At 47.8% G+C, this 17,666-nt stretch overlaps 2 protein-coding genes across 2 annotated transcripts; one reads left to right on the top strand and one right to left on the bottom strand.

Annotated features, from left to right (window-relative positions):
• Positions 1 to 454: 454 nt before the first annotated feature.
• ppat (phosphoribosyl pyrophosphate amidotransferase) lies at positions 455 to 12,614 on the bottom strand. The gene is made up of 10 exons (XM_056414584.1): positions 11,807 to 12,614; positions 5,873 to 5,939; positions 4,875 to 5,081; positions 3,099 to 3,211; positions 2,862 to 3,007; positions 2,697 to 2,769; positions 2,331 to 2,610; positions 1,985 to 2,206; positions 1,278 to 1,398; positions 455 to 1,172 (listed from the first exon to the last, which is right to left on the bottom strand). The coding sequence occupies exons 1-10, from the start codon at positions 11,932 to 11,934 to the stop codon at positions 994 to 996; spliced, it is 1,536 nt and encodes a 511-aa protein (XP_056270559.1). The 5' UTR covers positions 11,935 to 12,614; the 3' UTR covers positions 455 to 993.
• Positions 5,883 to 16,883, top strand: paics (phosphoribosylaminoimidazole carboxylase, phosphoribosylaminoimidazole succinocarboxamide synthetase). Its single transcript, XM_056414583.1, has 15 exons — positions 5,883 to 7,143; positions 7,574 to 8,068; positions 8,158 to 8,217; positions 8,859 to 9,422; positions 9,848 to 9,922; positions 11,110 to 11,252; positions 12,589 to 12,628; positions 12,738 to 12,935; positions 14,062 to 14,240; positions 14,834 to 15,013; positions 15,074 to 15,187; positions 15,264 to 15,347; positions 15,708 to 15,888; positions 15,969 to 16,127; positions 16,596 to 16,883. The coding sequence occupies exons 1-15, from the start codon at positions 6,813 to 6,815 to the stop codon at positions 16,760 to 16,762; spliced, it is 2,970 nt and encodes a 989-aa protein (XP_056270558.1). The 5' UTR covers positions 5,883 to 6,812; the 3' UTR covers positions 16,763 to 16,883.
• Positions 16,884 to 17,666: the final 783 nt, after the last annotated feature.

Raw genomic sequence — 17,666 nt, 5'->3', positions numbered from 1 at the left:
ATTACACCATACTGTTCATTTTGAACAGACAGTGTGTTTACTTTTAATTAATGTATATTTCCATCGTAAATTAGGTCTTAAGTTTTATTTAGACGTCTTAAATTTCACTGGTTTATTCCTGTAGACACCCTGGAGAGCCAACGCTTCTCCCCCAGGTGACGACAGTGAATCGACATGTGCACAGTTTGTTTATTCTTTTTTTCTCCAGAAAATGGTGATGAAGTTCTTAATCCACGGAGAGAAGTTTCTTCTCTGAGGTCGTCGTGTTTTATATCCAAATCTGTGTTTCAGTTTGGATGTTTTTCATCTGTATGTAATAGTTTTGCTCTAGCGTAAAACTTTATTCTGCTGTAATACATAATTATCTAAGTACATACAGCCGTATGATTTTTCTTTTTATACATCTGTTGATTATTATAATTTAAAAAATGAAGTTTGAGAGAAACAAAGAAAGTACTTGTGTGAAGTTATTCAGTTTATTATTCAACATTTCTGGTGTATATATATATATATCATGCATGTTTTAAAGTTAAGAAAACAAAATATCCAGCAACAAAAAGAGCCTAATGGTTCATTTTGAGGTCAAAAGGTAAAAAAAGTCAAACGTAATAAGGAAAAAGAAGACGGCTCAACTCTGGTCCGAGCCTTGTGCGCTTTACTGACACGGTAAATAACATCTAATACTCCGGTTTACGCAACACTTGAAATGTTAATACATCCAAGTAACCCTAAAAAAAATAAAAATAAAGCATCGTGTGTGTAATCAAAGCAGTGACATCACCACGGAGTAAACAACAATAGATGTTATGAAAAGTTACTTAAAGGGACAGCACCGATATTCTGTAGTGTGATTGTGAGGCTTCTTCTCAGCTTCCCAGAAGCTCCGACTGCCTCGCGTCTCCGCTGGAGAAACCACGCGACTGCATCGGCATCAAGCGCGTCTCCGACGGCCGGATTCAAACACGCGGCCGTTTTGATTCCCGGCGGTCCCCGCTACCACTCCAGCTCCACCGGGTACTTCCCCGTCAGGCAGGCGGTGCAGTGGCCGACCTTCTTGCCGGACTTGTTGCCGCCGGAGCCGATGACCTCGTCCTTCTGCCGCAGGGAGGCGATGCCCTCCTGCACGGCCGACAGCAGCCCGTCCACGGTCAGGTACTTCACGCTGGCCGCACCTGCGACACACATTCATACGGTTACATTTGTAATTTTGTTTAAATTATTATTATTATTTTTTAATCGAGCGTGAAATAACCGGTACCGCGCGTCTCGGTACTCACCGATGTATCCGGCGATGTCCTGGAACTCGGGCCTGTTGGCGATGAGCTCCTCCTTGGTGGGGATGTTGATGCCCATGTAGCACGGGAACCGGATCGGAGGAGAGGCGACCCGGATGTGGACCTGAGGGTCAGACGGGGCTTCATGGTGGGTCAACATATACTGACTTTTATTTTTTAATAAAAAATGCTGCTTCAGGAAGTTAAACTAAGAGATTCAGCCTGAAGCTCACAAATGGAAATATGTATTAAAATCTTTTTCTGTATTATTCTGGGAGATATCCTGAAGCTATAAACTGCAAAAAACAACAACTTAAAAGTAGAAACTAAATAAATATTAAATAATACTTTAAAAAATAAATAAATACAAATAAATAAAAGACAGACATAATTAGAGATTATATAGTAAACTACGAACATTACTCATCTTTTCCTTGTATACCGTTTATTTAAATTTTTCTTTTTTCTTCAGTGAAAGTGAAAAACAATAAAAAAATAATAAAAAAGAAATCCTAAAATAAAAATTTTTTTTTAAATGGCCGGATTTAAGACTTTCCTCAAATTCTGTTCACAAATTCTGTTAAAGAAATGTGTTATTCGGCTCTTTTCCTATAATAATAATATTATAAATATCTTGAACGTAAAACATGTATTAGGCACCGACTGGACTCGGGTTGTTATATTAGATAAACTCGTCGTGGGAACCGGACCTCGGTGGCGCCGGCCTCCTTCAGCAGCTTGATGATGGGCGAGATGGTGTTGCCCCTGACGATGGAGTCGTCCACCAGCACCACACGCTTCCCGGCAAAGTTATCCGTCAGGGCACCGAACTTCTTGGCCACGCCCAGCTGCCTCAGGCGGGTGTTCGGCTGGATGAAGGTCCGGCCCACGTAGCGGTTCTTACACAGAACCTCGATGTACGGCAGCCCGGACTGGGGGAGGGGGGAGGAGAGAGAGAGAGAGAGGAGGGAGAGAAGGGGAGAGAGGGGGACTGTGAGGCCCCTCAGGTGGTCGGCGTGTGCCGGCGCTGTTCTTTGCCCCGTTGGCCGTACTGACCTGTTGGGCGTAGCCCAGTGCGGCGGGCGTCGCCGACTCCGGCACGGTGCTGACCACGTCGGCGTCCGTCGGCGCCTCGATGGCGAGCTGCCGGCCGCAGCGCTGCCGCACCGTGTAAACCATCTGGCCCTCGAAGATGGAGTCCGGCCGGGCGAAGTAGACGTACTCGAAGATGCAGAAGGCCGGCAGGTCGCCCTCGGGCCGCGGCACCACGCTCAGAGACTTGACGCCGTGCCGCGAGATCTGGACGATCTCTCCCGGTAAGACCTCTCTGTAGTACCTGAGGACAAGGAGGCAGGGCCATCAGGACCCACAATGCATCGCTCACGGCGCACGAAGAGATCGGCCGGCGTGGTTGAAACAGACTTGGCGCCGATGGACTGGAAGCTGCAGGACTCCGACGACACCACCCAGCCCTCGGTGTCCTCCTCGCCGGCTCCTGACCACAAAAAAACAAAACAAAGACCGACGTTAATCCTCCACCAGGGGGCGACGTCTCAACGACAAACGCGTCGTCTTCTGGCCGGTTACCCGAGCTGTGCATCTTGGAGACGGGGACGATGCGCCCGATGCAGAGCGGCCGGTTGCCGTACGGGTCCCTCACGGCGTAGATGACGTCTTTGAACATCACCAGCAGCGAGTACGACGTCGGCGTCTCGCTCATCAGGTTTTTTATCCTGCAATGAAACCAAAAGAAGAAGAATGTAAATAGCGGAGAATAAAAAAAGACATTGTTGTTAATGCAGGGAGTCGAGTCTGGACACGGACCTGGCGACCCAGTCCGGTGCGTCCTGCTCCTCCATCGGGGGCGTCAGCGCCAGCAGCTGGGTGATGAGCTCGCTGTCGGAGCTGGTGGAGAGGCCCACGCCGTGACGCATGACCTGCGGAGCGCCGTCACAGAGACTGAGCACGCCAAATATATCTGATTTATGGTTTTATAGATCAACTAAACACTCAAAACCTCAAAGCTGAAAACATGACGGTGCAGTTTGTCTTTTAATAGAGAAAATTCACAAATGTTTGTCGGAGTTTATTCTGTATTTTGTCAGGATGCTACAGATTAGCATTAGTGTTAGCGATAAGCTAATTTAAAAGTGTAACGCCAACGAAGTGGAGTGAGTCTGTGAAGTGGAGTTAGTCTTTGAAGTCAAAGTCAAAGTCAGTTTTATTTGTCAATTTTCCATATGTGCAAACATACAGAAGATCGAAATTGCGTTTCTCTTCTGTCCAACATAAAGTGAATTGTGCAACATATAGACAACATAGAGTGCAAAAATAGTAAAAAACATGTGAACATATAGACAACATAAAGTGCATAGACAACATAAAGTGCAAAAATAGTAAAAAACATGTAAACAACATAAATTGTGCTAGCAGCATTCAGACATGTGAGTCTGAGAGAGGACGGAGTGGGAGGATGGGGAGAGAGTTCAGCTTCCTGACCGCCTGGTGGATGAAGCTGTTGGACAGCCTGGCGGTGTGAGCCCGGAGGCTCCGGTATCTCCTCCCAGAGGGCAGGAGGCTGAAGAGACCGTGTGAGGGGTGGCAGGGGTCACTCACAATCGAGGTCGCTTTGCGGGTGAGGCGGGTGTTGTATATGTCCTGCAGGGATGGGAGGGGGAGTGAGGCACCCATGATCCTTCCAGCTGCCTTCACTATGCGCTGCAGGGCGTTCCTGCTGTGGTCTGTGCAGCTTCCGCCCCACACAGTGATGCAGTTGGTCAGGATGCTCTCCATGGTGCCGCGGTAGAAGGTGCACATGATGGATGGGGGGCTCCCTGCTTTCCTCAGTTTCCGGAGGAAGTAGAGGCGCCTCTGTGCTTTCTTTGCCAGCGATGTAGTGTTGGCTGTCCACGAGAGGTCCTCACTGATTTCCACCCCCAGGAATTTGGTGCTGCTGACCTGCTCAATGTCCGCACCGTTGATGGTCAGTGGTGGGTGATGGTGTGGCCTTTCCGGAAGTCAACAACGATCTCTTTGGTCTTGCTGTTGTTGAGCAGGAGGTTGTTGGCTCCGCACCACGTGGTCAGAAGGTTGACCTCCCTCCTGTAGAGGGTCTCGTCATCCTTGGTGATGAGACCTATCAATGTTGTGTCATCTGCAAACTTGACTAGAGTTAGTCTTTGAAGTGGAGATAGTCTGTAAAGTGGAGTTAGTCTTTGAAGTTAGTCTGTGAAGTGGAGTTGGTCTTTGAAGTTAGTCTGTGAAGTGGAGTTAGTCTTTGAAGTGGAGTTAGTCTGTGAAGTGGAGTTAGTCTTTGAAGTGGAGTTAGTCTGTAAAGTGGAGTTAGTCTGTGAAGTGGAGTGAGTCTTTGAAGTTAGTCTGTGAAGTGGAGTTAGTCTTTGAAGTTAGTCTGTGAAGTGGAGTTGGTCTTTGAAGTTAGTCTGTGAAGTGGAGTTAGTCTTTGAAGTTAGTCTGTGAAGTGGAGTTAGTCTGTTTAGTAGAGTTAGTCTTTGAAGTGGAGTCTTTGAAGTGGAGTCTTTGAAGTCGTCCCCAACACTACACATCAGATACCCGTCCGTGCTCACGGTGCGGCGTCCTCACCTTCTTGCGCAGCGCGGCGGCGTTGACCAGCTCGCCGTTGTGCGCCACGGCGATGCGGCCGTGCAGCGTGTCGACCACGAAGGGCTGGCAGTTCTGCAGCTCGGAGATGCCGGTGGTGGAGTAGCGCGTGTGGCAGATGCCGAGGTTCCCGTAGCGCAGCTTCTGGAGCGCCTCGGGGGCGAAGGCCGCGCTCACCAAGCCCATGCCCTAAAATATAGAACACAAATATTCAGACACAATCTGCAAAAATAACAAACGTGTTGAATTTAAGGTTCACAGCGAGACGCGTTTATATATTATATTTCAGTAATTGTTATGTTAAGTAAAACAATATTTAAGTTACTTGTTTTCCATATGCAACGTCGGTAAAACCGTCTTTAATAAAAGTCGTAATGTATTCTAACAATAAACCACATAAAGTACATTTAAAGCATTTTATTATGACCGATGGTCAGAAATCATATTTCTTTATAATTTTGTAGTTTTTGTTCCTACGATGACCGCTTTGATTATAGTTACATAACAGTGATTATAATGCATTATAAAGAGATTAAATAATGCATTACAATTATAATACACTTTCAAAACAATGACAATTATATAAATCTAAACTTCACCTTAAGTCACAATTAAATGCTTTTGTTATGAATTATGTTTGAATACTTACGGTCTTATAGCCAGCTATACAAATAAACTGAATTGAATTGAATTATTAAACATACTAGTTTTGTTTTTTTACCATGTACATTATGTATTTTTATTGTTTTCCTGTATGTTTGTTTATGTTTTTGCACCTTTGTCCAATGTACCTTTAGAATTCTGATTATAAGTAACTTTTAATGTGTTATAAGCCTCATAACTCATATAGAGGGTCAGAGGGGAACCAGCAGAGGTCAGAGGTCAGTGTGTTTGTTTACCCTTTAAAACAGAAAGATAGCCGCTTCCCCCCCCCCCCCCCCCCCCGTGTTTGGACATACTTGGGTCGACCCGTCTGTTACCTTGTGCGCCGCGTAGGTAGGCGGACTGGCTCCGTTACTGGTGACGATGCCGGCGCTCTCCTGACCCCTGAGCGGATGGGAAAACAACAACAACGATAAGAATCACATGACACCAGCCTGACTTATGTTTGTTCTCTGCAAGAACAAATGTCGAATGTGTGAAGTGGATTTGAGCTCCGAGGAGTTTTGAACTGGTTTGAGGAGCCGAGAAGAAAATAAAAAGAACAACAACAACAACAAAGACCATGACAGTTAAATGATCCCAGTGGGACTTTTTTTCTTTTTTCTGCAAGAGCAAATGTGGCTTATTTGAAGTGGATTTGAGCTCCGAGGAGATCTGAACTGGTTTGGAATCGAAAATAAAAGAAAAAACAACAACAACAAACTCATGCTAGTTAAATGATACCAGGGTGATTTTTTCCCTTTCTGTAAGAGCGAATGTGGATTATTTGAAGTGGATTTGAGCTCCGAGGAGATCTGAACTGGTTCGAGGATCCAAGAGAAGAAAATAAAAATAAAAAACAACAACAACAATCACATGATATTTTAAAATGGTACCAGTGTGAATGTAAGCGAGTGATTATTTCTCTCTCTCATGAACACGTGTGTGTTGTGTGAAGTGGTTTTGAGCCCCGAGGAGATCTGAACTGGTTCGAGGAGCCGAGAGAAGGAAAGGAAACCAGAAGCAGCTTCTCTGCTGACGCCGCTCTCGGCCAAATACCAAGCCGCTTCTCGGATTACCGCTGGCTCCGCCCCCTCGGCACACAGCTTAAGCCAGTGGTGAGGCTGCTATCCGGAGCGGGGGCGTTGCTTTCAGGCTTAGCCGCCCGGTTGCCTAGGGAACCGGGCGGCAGAAGGGATTGGGGGAGGAGAAGTGGGAGGAAGAGGGGAGGGGGGAGAAAGAAAAAAAGAAAAGCGTTTCCAGGTCAGCTCAGAAAACATGGAGAGAGGAGCAAAGAGACAAAGAGGAGGAGGCGACGGCGTGGCGGCCGCCGGGAGGCAGTGGGGGGAGGCGGAGGTGCTGGCTCTGGTGGCGGCGTGGGACGAGGCGGCGGGCGCCGGCGCCAGCAGAGCGGCATTCGAGTCGATCTCGGAGCGCCTGAGGAGGCTCAGCGTGGCGCGCGGCTGGTGGGAGTGTCGGGCAAAGTGCAGGAGCCTGGGCCTCCAGAGCAGGAGGCCGGACGGCCGCTACGAGGAGGAGGAGGGGGAGGAGGAGGAGGGCATTCAGAGAGGGGGCTACACTTCCTCCGTTCAGACCCCAGCGCAGGAAGGTAAACACACACACACACACAATGCTGCTCTGGATCGTTTAAACTTGTTCAGAAGACGAGAACCAAGAGTCCAAAGATACAACTAACTAAATAATGTCCACACACACACAGATACACACGCTAGGAAAACACACACACTTGCAGACCCACCCACACACACACACGTGCAGACCCCCCCACACACACACACTAGGAAAACACACACACACGTGCAGACCGACACACACACTAGGAAAACACACATGCAGACACACACGTGCAGACCCCCCCCACACACCCACCCACGTGCAGACCCACGCACACTAGGAAACCACACACACACTCGGTAAACACACACACGTGCAGACCGCCCCCCCCACACACACACTAGGATAACACACACACATGCAGACCCACACTGTGTATTAATGTTAACTAAATGCACACACAGGCATGAAGGGCCTCCTCCACCGGGCCCTCCCGTACGCCGCCGGAGGGGGCGTGGCCGAAGAATGCGGCCGCCACTGGACGGACGACGAGGTGCGGGCGCTGCTGTGCGTTTGGGCCGACCGCCGCGTGCGCGAGCGCCTGAAGTGCACGCTGCGCAACAAGTCCATCTTCCAGGAGATGGCGCGCCAGATGCAGACGACCTTCGGGGTCGTGCGCAACTGGAAACAATGTCGCACCAAGTACAAGAACCTGAAGTACGACTACAAGACCGCCAAGAGCGCGCTCGGTGGCGGCGCCGGCGCCCCCGGGAAGTACATGAAGTTCTACGACGAGGTGGAGGCCATCCTGCTGGACCGGGGGCTGGAGAACGGGACCGCGGAGATGCAGAGGAGGCTCTACGATGGAGAGGAGGCGGGGCTAGAGGAGGCGGGGCTAGTGACGCCGGGGCTAGAGACGGCGGCCTCGGAGAGCGAGGTCATCATTGAAATTGAGGACGGTGAGTTTTTGTTCGGTTCCGCACGAAATCGTTGTCATAAATAAATAAATAAGAGCGTCAAGATTCTCTCCTCTGGTTTTTACCTCCAGACAACAACAGTGACGACTACGATATGGACGGAGACGGGGAAGCAAAATGGAGGGGAGCCGGTACGCTGCATGCCCCCCCCCCCCCCCCCCCCACCCCACAGACACAGGACTGACTTTAGACGTTTAACCTCTTTTTGTAGATTGATTTTGTTTCGCTGTGGAGGTTTTCAATGGTTGTGTGTCTTTGTGCTCATTTTGCATCCCTTTGTAGTTTACCATCTCATTATGAGCCTCTTTTCTCTTTGGTCAGTTTGCATCACGAAGTAGTCATGCATCACTTTGAAGTCCTTCTGTGTACTTTGTCGTGATTTTGCATCCCTTTGTAGTTCACGGTCTCATTATGTACCTCTTCTCCCTTATATTTTTGGTCAGTTTGAATTATGTTGTCGTCATGCGTCTCTTTGAAGTCCTTTTGTAGTCATTTTGCATCCCTTTGTAGTTCACGGTCTCATTATGTACCTCTTTTCTCTTATCTTTTTGAATCACATTGTAGTCATGCATCTCTTTTAAGTCCTTTTGTAGTTATTGAGAGTCCCTTTTTAGTAATATTTTGCATTCCTTTGTAGTTTACGGTAGTCATTATGTGCCTCTTTTGCATATCTTTCTGGTCAGTTTGCATCATGTTGTCATCATGCGTCTCTTTGAAGGCCATTTTGGAGTCATTTTGCATCCCCTTGGTACATTCTCTCTCTTCCCTCCAGAGGCCCATCTCACGCTCACGGACCCCTCCGGCTCGGAGCAGTTCCACGTGGTCACGGTGTCGGACACGGGCCGGAACTGGAGCGACCACGAGGTGCGGGCGCTGATCCAGGTGTGGTCCGACGAGCGCGTGAGCCGGCAGCTGGAGAGCTCGACCCGGAAGCGGGACATCTTCGTCCAGATCTCCAACCGGCTGATGCAGCAGGGCGTGGAGCGCGACTGGAAGCAGTGCCACACCAAGTACAAGAACCTCAAGTACCTGTACCGGTCGCTGCAGAGGGGGAAGGGCGACGACGCCAACGCCGCCGACCCGAGGAGCCTCATGAGGTTCTACGACGAGGTGGACGCCGTCATGAACCGCGGCGCCGCCGCCAACGGCTCGCCGAGCGACGCGGAGTCGGGGAGGCTTACGACGCCGGAGGAGAACGACGGCGATTGGAGGAACGAGGAGAGATCAGTGGGCGGCGCCACGGTGGGCCGAACTTGTTTTCGCGATTCCGACGTTACGTTAAAGTATGAAGAGCCGAGGCTGCATCCGGTCCACGAGCGACAGCACAGATCAATGAGTGAGTCCGATAAGGTTTTTTATTTAGGTTAATATTATGTATTTAATATATTATTTAGCTTCGTTTGGACTTCATGCGTCGCTTGTGTCTACAGAAGTTCTGTCATTAACTCTCACAAACCACATTTAAACCCTTTGATCTCCCAAACTTTCACCAATCTGGCTTCAAAAATGTTTATTAAAAAAGGTGAATTGGTTAATTTTTTTAACTTATAGATATCTACACAAAGCTTCCCCAGTTGATTACTTATTTTAAGACAATTATTCTTTGCATTACAAGTTTTCCTCATTTTGTTGATGAAATATGCAAATGAGGCATTATCTTACTAATATTATAATAATATGTATATTTGTTTAATGCATGTCTTGGGAGTGGAGCGTTAGATAATTTAAAGAGCGGCCCGTGACCCGAGTGTTTGTCTGCAGGCTTGTCTGAACCTGCGGTGAAGAGAGAGGAAACCTACCCGGCAACCAGGAGAATGAAGAGAGCTGCAGAGCGAGGTCAGACACCTCGGCGTTAAACCGCTGTAGTCACACGACCTCCCACTGTAGTCACACGACCTCCCGCTGTAGTCACACGACCTCCCGCTGTAGTCACACGACCTCCCGCTGTAGTCACACGACCTCCCGCTGTAGTCACACGACCTCCCGCTGTAGTCACACGACCTCCCGCTGTAGTCACACGACCTCCCGCTGTAGTCACACGACCTCCCGCTGTAGTCACACGACCTCCCACTGTAGTCACACGACCTCCCACTGTAGTCACACGACCTCCCACTGTAGTCACACGACCTCCCACTGTAGTCACACAACCTCCCACTGTAGTCACACAACCTCCCACTGTAGTCACACAACCTCCCACTGTAGTCACATGACCTCCCACTGTAGTCACATGACCTCCCGCTGTAGTCACATGACCTCCCACTGTAGTCACATGACCTCCCGCTGTAGTCACATGACCTCCCGCTGTAGTCACACGACCTCCCACTGTAGTCACACGACCTCCCACTGTAGTCACACGACCTCCCGCTGTAGTCACACGACCTCCCACTGTAGTCACACGACCTCCCACTGTAGTCACATGACCTCCCACTGTAGTCACACGACCTCCCACTGTAGTCACACGACCTCCCACTGTAGTCACACGACCTCCCACTGTAGTCACATGACCTCCCACTGTAGTCACATGACCTCCCACTGTAGTCACATGACCTCCCACTGTAGTCATATGACCTCCCACTGTAGTCACACGACCTCCCACTGTAGTCACATGACCTCCCGCTGTAGTCACATGACATCGCTTCTTAATGGCCGACTCGGCGAGTCCCGTGAAGGCGGCTCGTAATTAGATTACATCTGTATAAAAAGGGCACGATTGTCTCCTGCTAACAGGAGGCACGACTCGGAAGAGAAAAGGAAACTCTAAATGTGTTTATCAAAAAAATATAAAAAAATATGTTTTTTTATAATATTTTAGAAATAATAATATATAAGTATTTTTATATACATATATATACACACATATATATTCCTTAAAAATATATATATATATTCCTAAAATATATATATTCCTAAATATAAATATGTATTTTTTTCCGGATGATTTTAATGTTTGTTAAGTGTCTGAGAATTTTGAGAAGCACTAAATAAATAAAATGTATTATTAATTATATTTATACCCCCTTCAGATCTCACGCACAAGCCGCCCGCCAAAAAGATGGACGCCGGCTGCGATGGCGCGGCGGCCCGGGTCAAAGAGGAGCCGGATCACATCCCGATCATGAGGATCAATTCAGTCCGTTCGATCGCCCCGTCGTCCCCGGAGAGAGAGGCAAGTCCTATTGATCCCACGGGGTCTACCCAGAGTCCTCTGAAGCAGTGTTTTTAAAAGTTAAATTCACCACTTCATCACTGACATGAAGAGGAGTCAAAACATTATGTCATAGATATCACATGAAACTTCACCACTCATGAAGAGGAGTCCAACATGACGTCATAGACATCACATGAAACTTCACCACTCATGAAGAGGAGTCCAACATGACGTCATAGACATCACATGAAACTTCACCACTCATTAAGGAGTCAAACATGACGTCATAGACATCACATGAAACTTCACCACTCATGAAGAGGAGTCCAACATGACGTCATAGACATCACATGAAACTTCAGCACTTCCCTCACATAAAGAGGATTTATTGTATTACACGTTTAATGAGATGTGATGTTTAAATATGCAAATGAGGCCTTATGTAAAGGTGGATTTAGGATGCAAACAGACAAAAGTAGTAAAATAAATGTTTCTTTGCTCTCGTGTGACATAAGTCGAGTTGTGGAAGATAAATAGACATAGAAATCCAAATAAATAACACATCGACTCACCTGTGCTGCAACGCCACGAGACCCAGCGTCAAGACCTGCGCGACCTCCAGCTGCGTGGGCCACTCTCCCGCGGCCACGCAGCCGAACACCCCGCACTCCTCCCCGATGCCGGACGCCTCGAACTCCATCCAGACCCCCCACACCCACCCGCACGCGCTCGTGCGTGTGTACCTGACGCTACTGACCTAGCACGTGCACACAAAGACACGGAGGAATCGCGAGGATAAATAATACACAGTTTGTTAATCGACGCGCGCCGCTGCAGCTGACATCACGTGCACGAATCCCACCCGAAAAGAAACCCAGCGCGAGCGACGCGAACCCCACGTGGTGTTTCCACGATGAGGAGTTAAAACCGTATTGATTGATCGATCCGGTCCAGCTGGTTCTCTCTCTCTCTCGATCGATAATCGTGTTAGTTGTGTAAGTTGTTGTCAAATCGATCACTTCTCACGAGACACATGCGTGAGGACTTTTAGTTTTAGTGCGCAAACTCCGGGAGAAAAAAAAAAGTTCTTCCTCCTCGCAATTATTTGGAGTTGAAGCATCTTGGCCCCGCCCCTTCTTCCCACCACGTGGGCGACGGATGCGCCGCCGCGATTGGCTGCCCGAGTGCCCTTCCCCTGCGCCGTGATTGGTCCCCGCAGCACGTAAGAGCTGATCCCCGCTTCCGGTCTCCTCCGCTTCCTCCCGCAACCTTTTTTTTGTGCGCGCGTGTGTTTTTTGGGTTTTTTTTTTCCATCACAAAAGGAAGAAGTTTAAACTTTTCGTGTGTGTTTCAGGGTCTCCGCGTGTCGCAGAACAACATGGCCGCCGCACCAGGTACAGCCCGCAGCGCGTGCACGTCTAGGGTGTGTGTGTGTGTGTGTGTGTGTGTGTGACACGTGCGAGTGTGTAGGGAGTTGTGTGATTTTTTTGGTTGTCTTTTCAGAACTCAATGTCGGGCAGAAGCTCAACGAGGGGAAGACCAAGCAGATCTTCGAGCTCCCGGACCAACCCGGCCTGGTTCTGGTCCGGTCCATGGACCAGATCACGGCCGGCAACGCGGTGAGGAAAGACCAGCTGGAGGGCAAGGCGGCCATCGCCAACCGGACCGCGAGCTCCGTGTTCACGCTGCTGCAGGAGGCCGGTGAGCACCGCGCACAGACATCTATATGCATATGTATTTATGAATGTTTCTGGTGGTGGATCCGTGTGGGGGAGCTCCGCCAGGTGTGTGCAGGTGTGTTGCAACGCCGCCCCCCCCCCTGTCCCCTGTCCCCTCGAGGCAGCTCGTGTTGAGTACCTCTCCCACGCAACACTTCTTATTACGGAGAACAAATACACAGAAATATAAGGTTGTGAAGTCTTGAGGGGCCAAAGTTTAGTTTGGCAGTTGCTTACTTTTTAAAATGTTAACAGTTGTGAGCTAAAAAAAATATATACGCAAGTATATACAATCTATTTAAATAAAAAAAAAATTTTGTCTCGCACCTTGTGAAAGAGGGGAAAAACAGTTTGATTTAAATACATTTTATATACTTATGTTTGTGTGTGTATATATTTATATATATTTGATAGATTTTATATACTTTTATATATATATATATATTTTAAATAAAACTTTTAGACAGAAAAAAAAAGTTTTATTTAAATATATTTTAGTTTAAGCAATTGGGATGTTAAGGCATCAATAGATATCATTTTTCCTCAATTAGTTATTTTTTAAAACATGTTCTTTCAATCTTTACCAAATCGTGGCCTGTAACTCTGCAAAATGATGTGGTTTTTTTTTCTTTCTGTTTTATAAAAAATATTAATTTCATGAGATAAATATTGGAAATAAATATGAAATGTGTTTTTAAAAGCTGCTCTTCTTCCTCTTCATCATCAATAACCAACTTATGACCTGCCCCACTCCCATAAAAGGTTTTTAAAGATAAGAGGATTTAATGTCTCAGAAGTCAAAAAGATAACCAGAGAATAAGCGCTGAGAACTCTCCGTCATGTTATCACTCATGTCTCATTTGTACCGCGTTCATCACTTTGAGGAGCGGCACGTTGAACCTTCAGGCTCCACGACGAACTCCTTCCCCTCTTTCATTAAAAGAGACTAATTGGGTTGAGTGGCGCCCTCATGGCACTCGTGAGCGTCGTCATGGCGATCTTGTGACTTGAAGGAGTAATTCTCCAGATCGTGACCGACCACGTTGGAGCGATTTTAGCTCGACGTGTCTCCGCTGTGTGACTCATTGAGGCTCCTCCCCCTCCCCCAGGCATCAAGTCGGCGTTCGTGAAGCAGCACTCCGACACGGCGTTTGTGGCCGCCCGCTGCGAGATGATTCCCATCGAGTGGGTCTGCCGCCGCGTGGCGACCGGCTCGTTCCTCAAGAGGAACCCGGGGGTGAAGGAAGGATACCGCTTCTCCCCCCTGAAGATGGAGATGTTCTTTAAAGTGAGTCTGGGGTCCCGGGTGGGGGGGGGGCCTCAATGAGTCACACAGTGGAGAGAGGGGGGCGCGTCCCCCGTCCGCCACTGTCTTTATTTAATATTTTTTTAAAGGGCTGATATTGAATTGCAACCCTGATCGGCTGCATGTTAGTCACTCAGGGCGACCAAGAACGAGACATCCCGAGTTCTGAATGATAATTTTCGAAAGAGACTTGTCGCACGAGACTTCCCGACTTGTCGGACGAGACTTCTCGACTTGTGGAACGAGACTCATCAAACGAGACTTCTCGAACCAGACTTCGACTATTCAAGTTCTCGAACGAACAAGACTTCTCAAACGAGATGTGGAAGTTTAAAGTTGTACTCCTTTTCTTCTTCTCCATAATGTTGTCTGACACTTCTAACAACAATCTGAGCGTCAGTGGCGCAAACACTTTTTAGTGGACCTACATCGTGGGTGAAGAGCCGCAGCCTTCTCCTTCAATAACAAACCTTTTCTTAAACGTCGTCGCCCCTTCCACACAAAAACATCTATTAAAAATAAATAAAATCCCGAAAGCTGCATCTCGACTCTAATAAAACGTACTTTCCCGGCAGGACGACGCCAACAACGACCCCCAGTGGTCGGAGGAGCAGCTGCTGGCGGCCAAGTTCTCCCCGGCCGGGCTCGCCATCGGCCAGTGCGAGGTGGACGTGATGAACCACAGCACCGTGGCCATATTCGAGATCCTGGAGAAGTCCTGGGCCACCCAGAACTGCACCCTGGTGGACATGAAGGTATGCCCCCACCCCCCCGAAACGCTTCCAGGCCTTGAGGGTCCTCTCCCTCCCCCGTAGATTGAGTTTGGGGTGAACGCGACGACTCGAGAGATCGTCCTCGCCGACGTGATCGACAACGACTCGTGGCGGCTGTGGCCGGCCGGAGATCGGAGCCAGCAGAAGGACAAGCAGGTCGGGACTCGTCTTCTGGGCTCTGGCCTTCCTTTAGGGAACGTAGCAGCTCAAGTGACCTCTCCTCGTCTCCTAGGTGTACCGCGACCTTAAGGAAGTGACCCCCGAGGCCTTGCAGACGGTCAAGAGGAACTTCGAGTGGGTCTCTGAGCGGGTCAAGGTACAACGAGCCCAACGCTCCGTTATCAGGACGAGCTTTTGTTTGCTTCTAATCGCACACACACACACACACACAGATCCTTGTGACTCGTTATCCGAGCTTCATTGCTTGACAATTTACTAAATGATGACATCATGCTGTATAGAAGAAGACTTGAAACTAGAGACTGAGGCATAAACTCGGGAGAGAAGTAGAGTCATTATATAGACTTCTATACAACCAGAGGAGCCCCCTGGTGGTCAGGAGAGAGAATGCAGCTTTAACACATAAAGCATAGACTTCTATACAACCAGAGGAGTCTCCCCCTGGTGGTCACTAGAGGGAATGCAGCGCTAACCGGCCGCCGTGTCTCGTGTCTAGCTGCTGCTGGAGCGCCCGGCCAGCGGCAGGGTGGTGGTCTTGATGGGCTCCACCTCGGACCTGTCTCACTGTGAAAAGATCCGCAAGGCCTGCTCCTCCTACGGGGTCCCCTGCATCCTGAGGGTCACCTCGGCTCACAAGGGCCCGGACGAGACGCTCCGCATCAAAGCCCAATACGAAGGTGAGCAGCGTTTCTGTAAAAAAAGAACGTAACCGTCCGGTCACGTCGTAAAACGTCCGCGTGCTTTTCTCCGTCCTCAGGCGACGGCGTGCCCACGGTGTTTGTGGCCGTGGCCGGCAGGAGCAACGGCCTCGGCCCGGTGATGTCCGGGAACACGGCGTACCCCGTCATCAACTGCCCGCCTCTCACGCCGGACTGGGGGGCGCAGGACGTCTGGTCCTCCCTGCGCATGCCGAGCGGTACGAGCGGCACTTCCTGTCTTTGTATAAATCTATGTATAATATAAAATGTTTTTAAAATATATCTATTATTTATTTAATATCATTTTTATGCGTGTATATATTTTATTTATATAATATCTTTATTTTGTACATATATTAAATAAATGATTTATTTTATGTGTTTATTTGATATGTATGTATATATGTGTGTATATATATAATTCTTTTATTTATACATAATAAATTATATATATATATTGTATTTATATAATATCTTTATTATTTACATAATACATTATTTATTTTATGTATATTTATTTTATATGTATGAATTGTGTTTATTTATACATAATAAATCATAAATATATATATTTCATATGTATGAATTGTGTTTATTTATACATAATAAATCATAAATATATATATTTTTATTTAAATATTATAATCTGTATTGTATATTAACAAAACCGCCTCCCTCTGGTCCAGGTCTCGGCTGCTCAACCATCCTGTCCCCCGAGGCCGCGGCTCAGTTCGCGGCGCAGATCTTCGGGCTGACCGACCACCTGGTCTGGTCCCGGCTCAGGGCCTCCATGCTCAACACCTGGGTGGCCCTCAAGCTGGCGGACCAGAAGCTGCAGGCCTGCAGCCTCTGAGGCTCCGGGGCCACAGTGGAGCTTCTTTTGTTTTTTTACATTTTGTTTACCATTTAAAAAGAATCGAGTACTTTTCCTCACGCACAAATCAGTCCATTAAAAATAGTTACTAATTAACATCTTCTGTGGTCGTTTCATCTCATTTATAGACTTGACCTCTTGACCTTCAGGCTGCTGGGCTCGTGCTCTCTGGCTGTTATTGGGAAATGTGTGTAGTTAAATGAGTCTCGTCTGTGATCAGTGTGTGTCTGTTTGTGTGTGTGTTAAAGGTCGAGTTCTGCACATTAACTTCCTTGACTTTTAGACTTTTAGCACAGATTTCCGAGTTTATCCTTTAAATCCTAAAAATACTTTGACTCCTCCCCCAAAACACAGATTAAAAAGTGATCCACTACATCTTCTGAACCACGAACATCGTTCACAGATTTACAATTTTTTATATCCTTAAAAGTTAAAGTCACATTTTTGTTTTAACAAATAAATACACATTTTAACTCTTTCACTTTCTTTACATGTTTTATATATTGTAACTTTTAAATGTGACATCTGCTGAGCGCATGACTCCAGCCCCCGGGTCTCGTGAGTCTGTTGTGTGTGTGTATATATATATATATATATAATGTGTGTATATGCCATGTTCCTCTCCGCCGCAGATCTCATCTCGGCCGCTAGAGGGCGCTCGCGCATCACGTTGGCCGATTCCCAGATTCTTAACCTTCCAATCTGTTCCAGTCGTTTCAGCGGAAATGAGTCACTTCGTAATGTTTTGTTTCATCTTCTATTCCAGCACAAGCTTCCCTCCTATATGAAATGATGGTTATATATACACACCGGCCGGTGACGTCTACAGCTTTGTGTTATGGTGTGGGAGGATGGAAAGACTCAGGGAGGGAGGTGAAGGTGA

This window comes from Pseudoliparis swirei, chromosome 5 (assembly GCF_029220125.1).
Source record: "Pseudoliparis swirei isolate HS2019 ecotype Mariana Trench chromosome 5, NWPU_hadal_v1, whole genome shotgun sequence".
NCBI classification, from domain to species: Eukaryota; Metazoa; Chordata; class Actinopteri; order Perciformes; family Liparidae; genus Pseudoliparis; species Pseudoliparis swirei.
The sequence above is the reverse complement of the archived record's forward strand: the minus strand, read 5'-3'. Positions and strand labels throughout refer to the sequence as shown.